Here is a 17,417-nt window from a genome sequence, read left to right as displayed (position 1 = left end):
GTTGGAAATATTGAATGTTTTCTTATCTGAATCCCAAGTCCTTAGACTTAAAGAGAGTTTCTCCTTTAAGTGGATGCATTGCAGCATTCGCTAATTGGGTATTCTCCTAGGGCGGACTGGAGACAGTTGTTTACTCAGAATTATTGTCCTTTATTAGAGAAAACCTTTAAAGATTTGGATATTTGGGTTCCTTATAACTTTTCCTGGATAGGTGTAGAATAGCTATTATTAAAATGACAATTTTGCCCAAATGGCTATACCTTTTCCAGACTCTACCTATTGATATCCTGGCTAAATTTTTGAAATCTTTACATACAAACATCTTTCATTTTATCTGGAGGAGGTGACCACCCAGGGTAGCAAGAAGGATGCTATTTTTGCCTAAACGGAAGGAGGGATTGGCTGTACCAAACTTTACACAAATATTTTTGCTGCATAACTGAGGGCTATTTATGAATGGTCAGCTAGGTCCTCTATGAAGCAATGGATATATATAGAACAAGCTAATGTCCACAGAGGCTCCTTATACTCGAGAACTTGGGGACTGCCAGTGAAAGATGGCTTTAGCGTAGTACCCAATCCTTTTACTAAACTGATTTTAAAATTATGGAGGTCTATCTTGACAGGACACAAATTCCTCTCTTCCCTGTTACCCTTGGGTCTTTGCAAGGGTTTGTACTCCTTGACTAAATTGAGGCATATTCAGGCATTGGCATCAAGTGGGGGTGGGGGGGGGGGGGGTGGCGTGGTGCTGTGGGCAATTGATTGTTTAAAAATGTTACCATTTTCTGATATACAGCTACAGTTTAGCCTCCCTGATTCTGAATACTTTCATTACCTCCAGCTGCAACAGTGTCTTTCTAGCCCAACACTGTAGAGGCATGTGGCTCGAGAAAGGACCGACTTTGAAGATATGTGTTTTCAACATACTGTGACCAAAGGTTTGATTTCCAAGCTGTACACTTGGTTATTGTCTAAGCAGTTATCTTCCTTTAAGCAACTCTTGGGTTGGGAATTAGATTGGAGGCTTACATGGATCGAGAACAATGGGAGAATTGCTACAATACCATAGCAAAAAGTTATATTTCGGCCAATATTGTAGAAACTAACTGACGGGGAGAGGAGAGACCCGAAGAATATTATCTATTACCTTCAACTTGTTTCCTGACCTGAATCAGCTAAGGGTGAGGACGCTATCCTGGCCCCGACGGCATGAAAAGTCACCCCTATGACATCATCAAGGAAGGCCTTTAAAACTGGCCCCTCCTGCCTTAATTCTACGGGGAGAGGAGAGACCCGAAGAATATTGCCTATTACCTTCAACTTGTTTCCTGACCTGAATCAGCTGAGGGTGAGGATGCTATCCCAGCCCCGATGGCGTGAAAGATCTCCCCTGTGACATCATCAAGGAGGAACCGGAAGGCCTTTAAAACTGGCCCCCTCCTGCAGCGCGCAGGTGTCGCTGGCACACTGCCGAAGCCGTGCGTGCCTAAGGAGCGCGTGGCTTTGTCGGAACATCGCTGATTGGCGAGGACTTATGGAAAAAAAGAAGTGGTTTTGAGAATTTCTGTAAATATTATCTTTTTTCTTTTTTGTCTCTTCTCTTTCTTCAATGCCCCCAATCCAGGGGTTTAAAGCAGTTAATCACAGAGATAAACATAGGATCTGATCTTGTTACCTTGAATACTATTTCCTATCCTTATGCCTCATACCAAGAGGAAAGCTCGGAAAAGGGAGTCTCTGACGTCGTCTCCCTTATCTATACCATCTCAGCCTCAAATTTCCTCCTTCTTTATGGCAACAGCTGGTTCGAGGCCGGAGGAAGGGGCTGCAGTGGATGACGCTTTAGAGCGAGAAACGATTCCACAGTCCGAAGTCATCTCTTTAAGTCCTGGCGCTCCTAGTACTCCCTCCCCCGCCACTTGCAAATTCAAAAGTGTTTGTTGTACCCCTTACGTTGGATGAGGGCTCCGAGGATATAAGTATTACCTCAAAGGAAGGCTTGAGGAGAGGAGACCAAGCCGCAGGGGGAGAGGAGGAATTCAGGTTTGAGCCGGAGATAATTCTACAGCAGAAGTCATCGGAGATTACCAGGGATTCGTTATGGTCAGCAGTTAAATCTTTGGAACTGGCAATAATTAAGCTGACTCAAACAGCTACAAATTTCCAGCATAGAGTATCTAATTTGGAAAACAGTTTCTCTATGTAATAATGAATTGGTTACGAGTGATGAGCGGTTGGAAAAGGTGGAAACTGTACAAAAATAATTTGGTTAAGTCTGAAGTAATCAATGTAAAGAAATTAGAATTTCTTGAGAATTCTTAGAAATATTCCAACCTGAGGATCTTGAACTTTCCCATGCAGAATCTAATATCTGCAAGGGAAATGTTCAAGGAATATTTACAATATATATTGAAAATGCCTAGTCAATCAATACCGGCATTAGTGAAAGTTATTATTTGCCTTTAAGATTTGAAAGAGAAAATCATGTGGGAAATTTGCAGCCAGAAGTCACCATCAATATGTCTGAGGTAATAGAAACTTCAATTAATACAGATATACCTGTTGCGGTCCCGGTCGCTAGACTTGCGACCGGGCCCTTACCTTCCTCTCTCGCCGCGGCCTGCAACGGGGTCCGGTGTTTCTCGGCCCTACCTGGCCTCTCCGCGGCGGTGTCTCCACGAGGGAGACGCCGCCGAGTCCCGATTCTGACTCCACCCTTCCCAGGGTGCGTGAGGGAAACTGTTTTAAAGATTCAATTGCAGGAAGCTCCGGCCCGCCTCCTTGATGACGTCAGATGCCGGCAAGGTATTTAAGCCCGGGATCTGGCTAAGGAGGGTGCCTAGCAACGAGGTTCTCTCCTTGGAGGCACCAGTTACTGTGTTTCTGATTCTGGTCCTTCTGTCTTTCTGATCCTGGTTCTGCTGTTCCTGATCCCGCTCATCTTCCAGATTCTTCTCGGCTTATCTCCTTGGTTCCTGTTCCCGGTTCACCTCTGATACTCCATGTCTATCACCTGTCTCGACTCCTGCTCCGTCCTCGCTTTGGTCTCGCTACTGCCACCTAAGTCCCAGCGGTCCGGATCCTCAAGGGCTCCTCCTGAGGGGATCTCTGATCTCCAGGATGAAGATTCTGTTCCTGCGTTCATCTTTGTACCACCTCTCGGCCTGTCTCATCTCCGTGGAGCGCTCTCTTCCAACCATCTTCCTCCACCAGGTCGGCCCAAGGGTCCACTGTCCAGTTCGCAACAGTTTGCAACATATCCCTTAGAGCTACACTTCTTGTATCCTTTCTGTTTTCAACAGAGAGAGATACTGTTCTCCGTTTATTTCTCAGGCATCGCTTAGAGAAATTCCATGGACAACGGGTATGGATATATCCAAACCTAGCAAGGACGGCCCAAATGAAAAGGAAAGAATTCCTGAGATTAAAATCGGAAGTTCTTGCCAGGGGTGCTGGATTTATATTGAAATTTCCATGCAGATGTGAAATAAAGTACTTGGAACATATATATGTCTTTTTTGAGATACCCCAGTTGCAGGCATTCCTGGAATCCCATCCCCCAAATGCGGGAATTGGTTAAGAGCAAATAGAGGTCCAGCTGTTATCTCTGAATAGACAAGAGAGGTGATTTTATCACCTTCTCTGTATTATATGTTTCCTTTAAATCGCTCATTTGAAATTAGAAAAAAGAGAATGTTATTATGAACTATGGAATGTATTACCTTTTTTCATTTATTTCTTTATCTGTCTACAACTACAAATATTTGTTATGATTTTGAAAATGCAGAAATAAAAAATTAAAAAAAAAGAAACTAACTATAATCAAGGTTGGAGTATGTGTAATATGGAAGGTACATTTAACCACGTGTGGTGGTTGTGCCTGAAGATCGTGCCCTTCTGGAGGTGGATTGCTGTGGTGCTCTTTGAGCTGACTGAATTGAAAATACCTTTTGACTTGGGGATATACCTCCTGTCCCAATACCCACAGGCTTGGCCATCTGTTGAGAAGTCTTTAGTAAATCATATTCTTTATGCAGCAAGGCAAGTAATTGCAGTGCATTAGAAGAGGGAGGCAGTCCTATCCATAACATTGCTCCTTCAGAGGCTTTGAAAGGTGCATTCCATATTCGAGTTTGGGAACCCTTTCTTTGTTGGTATCAGCAATTCTAACAGTGACCACCCCTGGAAATGGTAGAAATCTGTTTTGTCATTTCACTTGGTACACTTTATCTATTGTCATATGTCTCATACGTGGTACGTGAAATATCATTTATCTGAGTTTTATATGCCTGTACCTATTGCCATGGATGTTGTTCTGAACTGGCTTAGTTGGGGGAGGGGGGAATAATTTTTGGAATAAAAAATTGTTGGCACTTTGGCAATTATCTATATGCTAATTAGTAGCATTTGCATGGCTGTGGACTGATGCTAACACTGAAATGCTGTATTTTGTATGATTGCTTCTGCTGACTTTAATAAACTTTAAATATTAAAAAAAAAAACTTCTCACCGTGTCAAAGGTAGAAAGAAGAAGTAATTCTGTACTGTGATGTTTCCTGAAGCCAAATTGGTATTAGTCAAGGATATTATTAATTTCGAGAAAATTGAGTTGATGCAGAACAGTCATTTCTACTATTTTTGCTAAAAATGGTAATGAAGAAATAGGGTGGTAATTCAAAAGTAGGGTAGGATCAGCGGAAGCTTTTTTGATTATTGGCCAGATTGTTGCTTCTTTAAGGGAATCTGGAAGAAAGCCAGACTTTAATGAAGATTTAGTGAAATTAGTTATGACAGAGACTATATCTAGATTTAATGCTTTCAATAGCATGGTAGAGCATAGATTAAGGAGAAGGGTTCATTTTATTAATTATACGTATAATCTCTGCCTCTGAGACAGCTTCAAATGCATCCCAAGATGATCCATCAAAATGTAATCATCAAAAACATTACTAGTTACACTAGCAAAGCTGTTAGTCACATTTTTTGTTTTGTTATTAAAATGTAATACACATGTCTCTGCAATGTTCATTCCCTGGGAGGCTGCTGGCAAAACAGCTGCATCGGGGTTGAGTGTGATTACCCTTAACCAATTAGCCTGATACTTTGATGCAACGCCAACATTGCTCTCTGCTTCAATGGCAAGGCGTAACAGGGAATTGGATTCAAACAGCAGCCAACTAGGGCCCTGACCTTTACTGTCTGGGAAACTGATAAGCATGGGGGTAACCTACTTGGCGCAACAGATATTACCATAAGCTTGCTGGGCAGACTGGATGGACCATTTGGTCCTTTTGTGCCGTCGTTTCTGTTTCTATGAACAGAAATATTTATTCCTCTTTCTCCCTATCAGCCTCTACATATTCCCCCCTCCCCCATAGAATACCACTAGCATATCACACAAACAAAAAAAAAAAGTGTTACCATATTTGCTATTTTTTCTTCCATTTGTGCCCTGCCTTTCCCAACTCCTTTAGCAGCTTCTTTTAGCTTTTTCTATCACCTGCCTTTCTCTTTCTTTGATTTCTAATAATTTATGAAGACTAATCTTTATTCCCCTTACATTTCAGCCACTTCCTTAAAAATCCACAGTGGGCTGTCTTTCATCTTGGCTTTAACTTCCCCTGCATTTTTAGCTTTGCCCACTGATCATCTGCTTCCTCTAGATTTTCCCACCCGTTAATGGTGCCTGGAAGTACTTCACCATCTTAACAAAAGTTAGTTTACCTCAAATTTGAAGGAACCACCATTGGGTTGTTCTAGTTCTTCTACTGGTCATCTTATTTTTACAAGAATGGGACATTGTTCAGCGGTATAAGAATGCTAGAATGTAGAATTCTTTGTTTGTTTACATTTATTTGTTTATGCTGTAAACTCTCAAAGTCTTTATGATTTAAAAAATTCACTCTGTATTGATTTTGCTTTGTATTTTATTAGTTACAGCAGTCGTCATATGTGCCTATAGCAAGCAGTGCTGGCTTCACTGGAACATCTAACATTCAGACCCAGGCCAGGATACCATTCAATGGGTAAGTATTAGCGCAGAAATAAAAGCAGGCTGAAAATGATTGACATTCTGTGCTTGATCTTTAAGGACATTCAAAAACAATATATTGGGGTAATTGCCATACATGGGCACAGGGTTCCAAAGTAGTCACAATAGTCAGTCGAAGAGATGGTGTACTGGACCAATGGGATGAATTGCTCACTGCACAAGGCTGATCAAGCCACTTTGTGAGTGGTATTAATGGTTTCTTAAGGCATAAACTGAAATTTTACTACAGGAATCCTCTGTCTCGGTTGTTAATGCTGATGACTAAATATAGACAGACTGTAGGCAAGTAGCTGTGGTTTTGTCAAAAGTCTGTTTATTTACAGAAGTAAATGCACTTCAAGGTCCAATCCATAAGGAAACAATTACAGTAAATGGTCTTCAGTCAAAATTCTGCTACAATATAGTATCCTCCAAACACATTTCTTGGTGACTTGAAAATATGGAGTATTTACTGCCAGGAGATTGAGGAGTAATTACAGCACTGTTGGACGAAGTCCTTGCTTACGAAAGCTAATGGTTTTGATTTCAACCATCTAGGAAATCCCAGTCACCAGTCTCTTACTACAATGCACTCAATTCTCAGCATTAAAATATTACTCAGACAGTACCTCCTTTAGATAGGAAACCTTAGAAGATATATTGCATAATGTGCTTATAAACCAACAAAATAGGCCCAGCCTAGAAGCATACTGAAAACCTGAAACCTTCCATGCCTTGAGTAATAGCCGTGCCAGAAAGACGTTGGTCCTTCAATAAGAACATAAGAAAGAACATAAGAACTTGCCATACTGGGTCAGACCAAGGGTCCATCAAGCCTAGCATCCTGTTTCCAACAGTGGCCAATCCATTGTCTGTTGCAGAACAAATCTTCTATCATCTTTTTTAGATAAGGTAAATTATATCTAGTGCTTTGTTATACAGTGACGTCACGTTTCTGCATTTCCATTGGGCGCACTTGATAGGTTCTGGGAGGATTAGCCACTTTAAAACTGCAGGGGCATTATGTGCATGCGCGGCGTTTTTCCCAGTGGAGATTTTCGCATGTTTATAGGCAGCTGTATGCGCAATCCATAAGTATGTGGACAGTTCATTATTTTATACCAAGATTGGTAACGCAGGAGTTGATGTTTAATGCGGGTTGTTATGTGCATTTTTTTTTAAAAATATTAATAGTAATAGTTTATTGTTTTTGTTTGCGATGGATTGAAGTAAGCCATTTTGGCCATAGTTGGAATGTTCTTTACAGCGCTGTATGTTTTGTCAGTGAGTGCAATGTAAACATTGAGACATGATGGATTAAATAGGTGCAGGGGAACACTAATGTGAATAATTTATTATTTATTTAAATGAGTAAGGAATAGTGACCAATGATATTCAATGAGAATCATTGTGGAAATTTGATGTCCTACAGCATATACTGCAGGAATGAAGATCTATGACAATAGTTGTTGCTTGATTAATATATTGGAGGTATTTCTGAAGTAGGATGAGTTTAATCTTCTCCCTCTGAAGAAGCTGCTTAGATGAAACAGTTGGGCCCATGGTCAGGGCATTTACATTCTCCATTAGTAACTGGAGTGATGTTGTGGTGACACTTATGGTCTCACATTTATGTGATTGATAATTGTGGATATTTTATGAATGAATGTGAATGGTGTATCATGTGAGTGAGTATAAGGATGAAACATAGAAATGACGGCAGAAGAAGACCAAACGGCCCATCCAGTCTGCCCAGTAAGCTTTGCACTTTTTTTTTCTCATACTTCTGTTAGTCTTGGCTCTTAGTAACCTTTTGGTTCTATTTCCCGTCCACCCCCACCATTAATGTAGAGAACAGTGTTGGAAGTGCATCTAAATGAATATCCAGCTTAGTTAGGGGTAGTAACCACCGCAATAAGCAAGCTACACCCATGCTTTTGTTTACTCAGACTATGTAATTCAGTCCTTGTTGGTGGTTGTCTGGATATAGATCCATTTTTCTTCATTCCCCCTGCCGTTGAAGCAGAGAGCTATGCTGGGTATGCGTGAAGTATCGGTCTTTCTCCCCTGCCATTGAAGCAGAGAGCTATGCTGGATATGTATTAAAAGTGAAGTATCAGGCTTATTTGGTTTGGGGTAGTAACCGCCGTAACAAGCAAGCTACTCCCCACTTTTTTTGTGAATGCAAATCCTTTTTTCCACTTTTCCTCTTGCCGTTGAAGTTTAGAGCATTGTTGGAGTCGCATCAACTGTGTGAATGTTAATTGAATAAGGGTATTATCTCCAGGCAGTAGCCGTTATTCCCGCGAGCCACTCACCCTTCATTCACGTCCTCTAGACTTTATGGATCCACAGTGTTTATCCCACGCCCCTTTGAAGTCCTGGTGTGGGGGTTTATTTTAATATGTTATATATTTTTGTGTGTTGTAACCCTATTACACATATATATGCAATTTTATCTTTTGTATAAACTACTTCAGTTAGCTGTGTATGTGACATTTTTCAATAAAAGGTTATTTGTGCTATGTTTGTATAAATAAGGATTCCTTTCTATTGTTATATTTTTTTCTGTTATGCCATCAGACAATTGACAATTGTTACATTGCTAACTAACTGCAATCAGTGGTAGACCACATCCAAAGCTTTGTAATCCAGTTTCACTGGGTAGTAGTTAGCTGGGTAATAAGCTGATCCAAACTAAGCAAATATACACTGGAAGCTATAGAGCAGCCACATGCAAGGAATCAGAAATTTGATTCCTACACTGGAATTTATCACCTGAAGAACACTTCAGTGTTAGCAGGCAAGAATTAGCCAGTAGAATGGTTAAAATTGCCTTATGTCCCAGCCTCCACATTTCATGCTAGTAGTGCTGGGCCTATCTGTTTACGGAGTCAACAGTACTAACATTTAATGCCCTTTCTGCCCTTCTAGAGTCGCTAATAAGCGAAGGTCGCAATATTGTAATTACGAATAAAATTCATAACCTGGGAGTAATATTTAGATACTGGTTTATCAGTGCAATCACACACATCTGAAACTGTAAAATTTGTATTTTACAGATTACAACTTCTTAAATGTCTCAAATCTTTACTAAATGTAAACGATTTCAGACTAGTTTTACAAGCTTTGATTTTCACCAAACTTGATTACTGTAATGCCGTATACTTGGGATTGCCCAAATACATGTTGTACCCACTGCAGGTGGTACAGAATGCAGCAGCACTCATACTAACTAATGTTAGCCACCATAATCATATATACCCCTGTACTAGTCTCCTTACATTGGTTACCAGTATTCTTTCGAATCCAATACAAGGTGTTGACAATTCTTTTTAAGTTAATTCATGATGACTCGCCGGTTTGGACTTGTATTTTACTGCAGATATCCAGACTATCAAGATATCTACGTTCATTAAACAAAAATTTACTCCAAGTATCAACAACAAGAGTCGCAAGGCTTGACATTGCTAGGAATAGAGCATTCTCTATTGCAGGACCTAGATACTGGAATGCTCTATTCGACTTATTGAGAACATGTGCAGATTTGAAAATCTTGAAGCACAATCTGAAAACATTCAAGACAGCATTTGATATTAATACTGGAGCACATTCTTATTTGTGCTGGTAATTTTTATTAATGATTATTTAAGTTTCTTTTGTAATGTTTGTCTCCATCTTGTTTCAGTTGCACCGTAGCTTGGTATAAACTTTGTCTTTGCGTAGGCATCATAAACTATATAAGACAAAGAAAGGCTGAATTGAATCTATCTTGTATCTTTTTTGTAAAGGTTGTTTTAAATTATATATGTAATCATGTAAATCACTACAAACATGTTTGGAAAAGTGGTATATGAATGCTTAAATAAATAAATGACTTCTTCAGTGGTACATTGAATTTAATAAGAAAGATAATGCTGGGGCTGGTGATAGCTGTTTTTCTTAACAAGCATTTTCTATTGAACCTTTCTTCATTAAGTGGGGTATTATTTGTACCTTTCGGGGCTGATATAGAACCACGTAGCAACTAGTTAAGTTAACCAGATATAGCTATCCAGCTAACTTAACGAGGATGTTCAGGGCACGGCTGTACCGCTGAATATATCCGGCTATCTTAAAGTTAGCCAGATAAGTGTATATCTGGCTTATGCGTCTAACTCTGCTCCTCCCTGAAATGCCTCCCGCCTGACCATGGAATGCCTCCAACTTATGCAGCTAAATTCTAGCCACATATGGCTTCTAAAATTGCTGCTTTGCCATTTAGACGGATAACTTTTCAGTTCTCCGTCTAAATGGCTTCTGAATATCGGCCTCTTCTTTTATTGAGCCAGAGCCACAATAAAGTTTAATGTGAAATCCAGAAGCCCTGTATGATATGTATGTGCTGCTGTGGCACACCAGATACTGTTCCTAAATATCTATTTGTAATAGGAATGGTGGACTGTGCACTAATACTCAGGATGATGTTTAAGTTTGCACAGTACAAAAAAAAGATGACTATAGAATAGGTTTCCAGATGACTTTATTTATTTACTCTTTCGGATAGTAGAAAGACTAGGGGACACTCCATGAAGTTAGCATGGGGCACATTTAAAACTAATCGGAGAAAGTTCTTTTTTACTCAACGCACAATTAAACTCTGGAATTTGTTGCCAGAGAATGTGGTTCGTGCAGTAAGTATAGCTGTATTTAAAAAAGGATTGGATAAGTTCTTGGAGGAGAAGTCCATTACCCGCTATTAAGTTCACTTAGAGAATAGCCACTGCCATTAGCAATGGTTACATGGAATAGACTTAGTTTTTTGGGTACTTGCCAGGTTCTTATGGCCTGGATTGGCCACTGTTGGAAACAGGATGCTGGGCTTGATGGACCCTTGGTCTGACCCAGTATGGCATTTTCTTATGTTCTTATGTTCTTATGACTAAAGTAATTAATACGTTATAGAAAAGAAATGGTGTGTTTTTTTCTTTTTCCAGGATAATTCCATCAGAGTCCACAAGCAGACCTAGAAAACCATGCAACTGTACAAAGTCTCTGTGTTTGAAACTGTAAGTAAATATTCTGTTGTCATATTTTCTTTAGTACTGATATATTTTGAATCCTACAGTGGGAAGGGTAACCGATTACTCCAGTCTGCACAAAGAGCATATTACTGCTGGAAAATGGAAATGACCTCTCACAGTTTAAAAATTTGTTTCAAAAAAGGAAATAGCATTTAATGTGTGGAGTCCTTCATTTTCAGTTTTTATTTTTCTCTGTTTTCCCAGGAATTTATCAGGGTTTATTATGACCAGAACAAAAACAGGAGAAAATCAGTGGAGCAAAAATTTTCATCATTTTTCCGGGAGAATATTGGAATTTATTTTGGTAGATAGAAACCTCCCACTGTGTCCCATTCCCTTCCAACCCACCTAAACAGCCTCCTCTCAAATGATTCTTCAGGTGATCCTGAACCCTTTACCCCTCTCCCCAGCATTTCCCCTTTTTCTCCCACTCTTCTGCTCTTTCATTGTCTCCCTTCTTTCCAAAAATCTCCTTCCCTCCTGCCTCCAAGAATACCCAGAAAAAAAACTTCCTCCCTCCCAAGGATTACCCCACCTTTCTCTCGCCCTTCACAGAATCCCCCCTCTCTCTGCCCCTCACAAAATCTGCCTCCCCTCAAACATTATTCATCTTACTGGCTGTGGTGATGCCCAAGCTCCTCGTCCCTCCAATTTCAGCAGAATGCTCATGTTCCCAAGCTCTGCACTGAGCCCAAAAGGCAGGGATCCTGCCAGAAACGTCTTCTGGTGGGGGACTTCCACTCATATGTGCTTGTGTGACTCTGAAATCATGTTCTGGCCAATGCTTCGGTTCCAGCCCTTTCCTGGTGCTAAATCAGCAGCCCAACCTTTCTCTCAATGGCAGCCATGCTTTCCTACAGGACTAAAGAGGAGCCTTGCAGCCTCAGTTCCTTGTGACCCTAGCTCTACCCTGGGAAAGCTAGGGTCACGCAGAACTCCAGGTGCATGGAGCTGATGTAATCAGAACTAAGCTTACAAGGCTCCTCTCAGCGTATGGAGATGAGGTAAACAAAGCTGAGCCTACAAGGCACCTCTTGGCTCCTGTAGGAGAAGCGTGGCTGCCATTGGGAGAAGGTATTAGGCATATTTTCACTTCTTGGGGGAGGAGGGAGGGACTTGAATATTGCAGGCTCTTCTGCCTACACTGGCTTCGGGGAGGTTTGCAAATGCATCCGCAGTTGTTCAAAGTGCACAAAATTAGGGCGAAAACCTGTTTAAACAGATGTTGTCCTTTAGAAAAATCCAGGAATTCACAGGTGAAAACCTGTTTAAACTGAAAATGAAGGTCCCTATTAATGTGGAATCTCCCTTCCTTATTTTCAAAGGGTGTAAGGTATTGGGCTAAATAATGAATGAATTTCTTGGAGCCAGTTAAGCATTCATCATCCTATTCTATAAGACCTCATGTATGACTGCAGAGCATTAATACCCAACTGATGCTGCAATGCTGTTGGTTAAAGTATCTTTCAGGCCGATACAGTAAAGTGCGCTCCGGTGGAGTGCACTGTTAGCCGTGTTTGGCAACGCGTTTTAGACGCGCTGTTTTTACCCCTTATACAGTAAGGGGTAATAGCGAGTCGAAAATGCGCGGCCAACCCCCTCGAAACTAATAGCCCCCGCAACATGCAAATGCATGTTGATGGGCCTATTGGTTATTCCCGCGCGATACAGAAAGTAAAATGTGCAGCCAAGCCGCACATTTCACTTTCAGAAATTAACGCCTGCCAAAGGTTGGCGTTAATTTCGTCCGGCTCCAGGAAGTGTACAGAAAAGCAGAAAAAAATGCTTTTCTGTACACCCTCCGACTTAATATCATAGCAATATTAAGTTGGAGCCCCCAAAATTTAAGAAAAAATCAAAAATTAAAAAAAAAAAAAAATCTGCCCACTGGTTGGAAGACGGATGCTCAATTTAGCCGGCGTCTGTTTTCCAAACCTCTGGCTGTCAGCGGGTTCGAGAACTGACGCCGGTAAAATTGAGCGTCGACTGTCAAACCCGCTGACAGTCGCCGCTTCTGTCAAAAAGGATGCGCTAGTGTCCTTAGCGCCTCCTTTTACCGCGGGCCCTAATTTACATACCTGGGCTTTCTGAATCGCGCGCCCAGAAGAGTGGCCTGTGCGCGCTTCGGGAGAGCGGGCGCTCGCCGGCTCTCTCGCGCGTTTTTCTGTATCGGCCTGTTTGTTGTTTATTTTCTTGTACCGTGTAGTTGATTTTCTCTGTAGTTTCTAAACAGTGAGGTTTAATGGCTTAAAATCTTATTAAAACAGACATCTCGCCTCACCAAAATGTATAATGAAATTATTTTCTTGTTAATTAGACACCTAGCACTTAATGATTTATGCTCTAGCTTACATAGTTTTCTTGATATCCCTTATTTGCTCAATATAAGAATAATCTAGACGTTATAGTATATGAGCATTCAAGGCCACAAAATTCCATTTTTCTGCTGTGACTGCAAGCCTCAGTCAAATATATTTCCATGGTTTTATAGAGAAATCTTTGAAAGAAAAAAACAGTAGTGGGCCTAAAAGTAGGAGAGCTTATAATGGGCAGTAATACGGAACCTAGATTTGTGAGTTCTCCTGTGACCCTGACATTTCAGATACTGCGACTGTTTTGCGAATGGGGAGTTCTGCAACAACTGTAACTGTACAAACTGTTACAACAACTTGGAACATGAAAATGAAAGGCAAAAAGCGATAAAGGTAAATAACTTATTTCTAAAATGTACTTGTCAGTCTTGTAGTTACAGCCCATAATGATGGTTATGATGAAATGAGAAATATTTGTAAAGTTTTTATAGTATTTAAGGTGAACAAAAATGGGAAAAAAAATTTCTAATATAAGCATGTCTAGTAATCAATCTGATCTGTTGTACACTTAGCTGGAAGGAACATCTCACAAGCTTTACAGCTTTCTCAAAATAGTGGCTGGCCTTGAAGTTATTGTGACCAACCAACCTCCTTTGTTATTGAAGGACCATCATTAACAGCTGCATTGCATTTTCTGTGTATTCTTTATCTTTTTCTAGGCTTTTTATTTTTCTCTAGGCCTTTGTGATTTAACATCCTTTTTATCTCATCTGCAGGCTGTGATACTTTTTATTGGCAGTATCTTTTTTTTAAAGTACATTTTTATTGTGTCTCAATAAACCAAACCTAGAACTTTGTAGAACTACAGAAATATATTGACTAAAAATTGGCTTAGTAAATCTGGATACATCTGAATAGTATATGAAGCAACATTAATCACTAAACTTTCTCTAGAAAATAACAGAGAACTTAAAACCGCATAACTCTATTCCCTCATATTACTATATGTCATTACACAAAAGAAAGTCTGTATAACATAGGCAATTTCCAAGAAGAAAAGCAATCTCACCTTTCTATTGCTCATAACTAGCATGATGCAGTCATGCATACTTTGAGATGAATGCAGAAATAAGTCCTCTTAACCAGGGAACTTTCATTTACCTTTTTCCTCCAGAGATGTTAGGTAATATTTACATGGCTCTTCTGTTCAGCTTGGAGAAGAGACGGCTGAGGGGGGATATGATAGAGGTCTCTAAGATCATGAGATGTCTTGAACGAGTAGATGTGAATCGGTTATTTACACTTTTGAATAATAGAAGGACTAGCGGGCATTCCATGAAGTTAGCAAGTCGCACATTTAAGACTAATCAGAGAAAATTCTTTTTCACTCAACGCCCAGTTAAGCTCTGGAATTTGTTGCAGAGGATGTGGTTAGTGCAGTTTGTGTAGCTGGGTTTAAAGAAGGTTTGGATAAGTTCTTGGAGGAGAAGTCCATTAACTGCTATTAATCAAGTTGACTTAGGGAATGGCATCTACTATTATTGGCATCAGTAGCATGGGATGATCTTAGTGTTTGGGTACTTGCCAGGTTCTTGTGGCCTGGTTTTGGCCTCTGTTGGAAACAGGATGTTTGGCTTGATGGACCCTTGGCCTGACCCAGCATGGCAATTTCTTATTTTCTTATGTTCTAGCAAGGAGAGTATATATGGACTCCAAATTTTAAGACAGCTGTTTTATGCTTGAAGTGTTGAAGCTCTTCCAGTCATCATCTCCATAGTCATCATGCAGTGTAACTGTGTCCTTCAAAGGATATGATCAGGAGTAGAAGGTTGCAGCCCACACAGCATAATACACTTCTGGTGATGAGGCTCTTTTTTTCTAACAAATAGGCAAACAAATTTGTTCTGCAATTTAACACAGATTAGATGATCCAGAACATGTAAACTTAACGAAGGTCTTACTTACCTTGTCCACTGACATTCTCCAAAATAATGCTACCATTTGGCACGACTACAGACAGTGAATGTAAATAGCCTCTTTCATTGCATATTTTAGGCATACTTATAAAGTAGCTACACTTAATTTGAATGCCTTTCTGGGGGAAATATAAGTATAAAATCAGTTAGCTGAAATTTTTTTTGTGAGGCTTTTAAATCTCATTTAAGACTGCTAAATTGATTTTATCTGATTGCCAGTTCAGCCATGAACATAAGAATTGTCATACTGGGTCAGATCGAGGGTCCATCAAGCCCAGTATCCTGTTTCCAACAGTGACCAATCCAAGTCACAAGTACCTGTTAAGATCCCAGACAATAAATAGGTCCCATGCTGCTGTTGTGCAATAAGTAATGGCTATTCCCTAAGTCTACCTGGTTAATAATTTATAGACTTCTCCTCCAGGAATTTGTCCAAACCTTTATTAAACCTAGGTAAGGCTAATTGCCTTAACTTCATCCTCCCGCAAGGAATTCCAGAACGTTTTTGTGCGTTAGGTGAAAAATAATATTCTACGATTTGTTTTGAATGTGCAACTTTTTTTTTGAAAGATTAAGTAACTGATTGACATTTATAGACCTCTTATCTTATCCCCTCTCAGCTATCTTTTCTCCAAGCTGAACAGCCCCAACCTCTTTAACCTTTCCTTACATAGGAGCGATTTCATCCCTTTTTATCATTAGGGTAGCCCTTCTCTGTATCTTTTCCAATGCAGCCAGAACGCCACACAGTACTCAAGTGTGGCCTTACCATGGAGCAATACAGAGATGATAGGATATGCTCAGTTTTATTCTCCATTCTTTTCCTAATAATTCCTAATGTTTGCTTATTTGACCACTTCCATACACTGTGCCAAGGATTTCAAAGTATTGTCCACTATCTTTTTTCCTAGGTGGCAACTCCTAATATGGAGCATAACATTGTGTAACTACAATATGGGTTACTTTTCCTCATGTGCATCACTTTGCAGTTGTCCACATTAACTTTCATCTGCCATTTGAATGCCCAGTCTTCCAGTCTCGCAAGGTCCACCTGCAATTTTTCACAATCTGCTTGCGATTTAACACAGGTATAATTTTGTGTTATTACAAATTTGATCACTTCACTCATCTTTTTCCAGATCATTTATAAATATATTAAAAGCACCGTTCCACAGTACAGATCCCTGAGGCACCTCACTGTTTACCCTTCTCCACTGAGAAACTGATCATTTAATCGTATTCTGTATCCTATCTTTTAACTAGTTTGCAGTCCACAATATAGAACCTTACCTCCTATCTCAAGAATTTTTAATATTTTGAAGTCTCCCATTTTGAAAATCCAAATATACTGCATCCACCAGCTTGTCATTTCCACATATTTATTAACCCCTTCAAAAAATGTAGCATAAGAACATAAGACATGCCATACTGGATCAGACCAAAGGTCCATTGAGCCCAGTATCCTGTTTCTAATAGTGTCCAATCCAAGTCACAAGTACTTGACAGGATCCCAAGGGGTGGGTAGATTTCAAGATGCTTATCCCAAGAATAAGTAGTGGATTTCTGCAACTCTACTTTAATAATGGTTAATAGACTTTTCCTCCAGAAACTCGTCCAAACTTTTTTAAATGCAACTGTACTAACAGCTTTCACTGCTTCCTCTGGCAATGAATTCCAGAGCTTAATTATGTGTTGATTAAAAACAAAATTTCTCTTATTAGTTTTAAATGTATTATCTAGTAACTTCATTGTGTGTCCCCTGGTCTTTGTACTTTTTGAAAGAGTAAACAACTTGTTGTTTACTTGTTCCATTCTACTCGTTATTTTATAAACCTCTGTCATATCTCCCCTCAGCCCTCTCTTCTCCAGGCTGAAGAGTCCTAACTTCTTTAGCCTTTCTTCATAGGGGAATTGTTCCATTCCTTTTATCGTTTTGGTCATGCTTCTCTGTACCTTTTCTAATTCTGCTATATCTTTTTTGAGATGTGATGACCAGAGCTGCAAGCATTATTCAAGATGAGGTCGCACATAA

General features: G+C 39.9%; 1 protein-coding gene across 2 annotated transcripts in view; it reads left to right on the top strand.

Moving 5' to 3' along the window:
- Positions 1 to 17,417, top strand: part of LIN54 (lin-54 DREAM MuvB core complex component) — a 303,678-nt gene that overhangs the window by 220,290 nt on the left and 65,971 nt on the right. For both annotated transcript variants that reach the window (XM_029599095.1, XM_029599087.1), the window contains exons 9-11: positions 5,938 to 6,029; positions 11,011 to 11,082; positions 13,700 to 13,802. In XM_029599095.1, the coding sequence (XP_029454955.1) occupies positions 5,938 to 6,029; positions 11,011 to 11,082; positions 13,700 to 13,802 (267 nt within the window). The remainder of the gene's footprint in view (positions 1 to 5,937; positions 6,030 to 11,010; positions 11,083 to 13,699; positions 13,803 to 17,417) is intronic.

This window comes from Rhinatrema bivittatum, chromosome 1, assembly GCF_901001135.1.
Source record: "Rhinatrema bivittatum chromosome 1, aRhiBiv1.1, whole genome shotgun sequence".
Classification (NCBI taxonomy): domain Eukaryota; kingdom Metazoa; phylum Chordata; class Amphibia; order Gymnophiona; family Rhinatrematidae; genus Rhinatrema; species Rhinatrema bivittatum.
The sequence above is the reverse complement of the archived record's forward strand: the minus strand, read 5'-3'. Positions and strand labels throughout refer to the sequence as shown.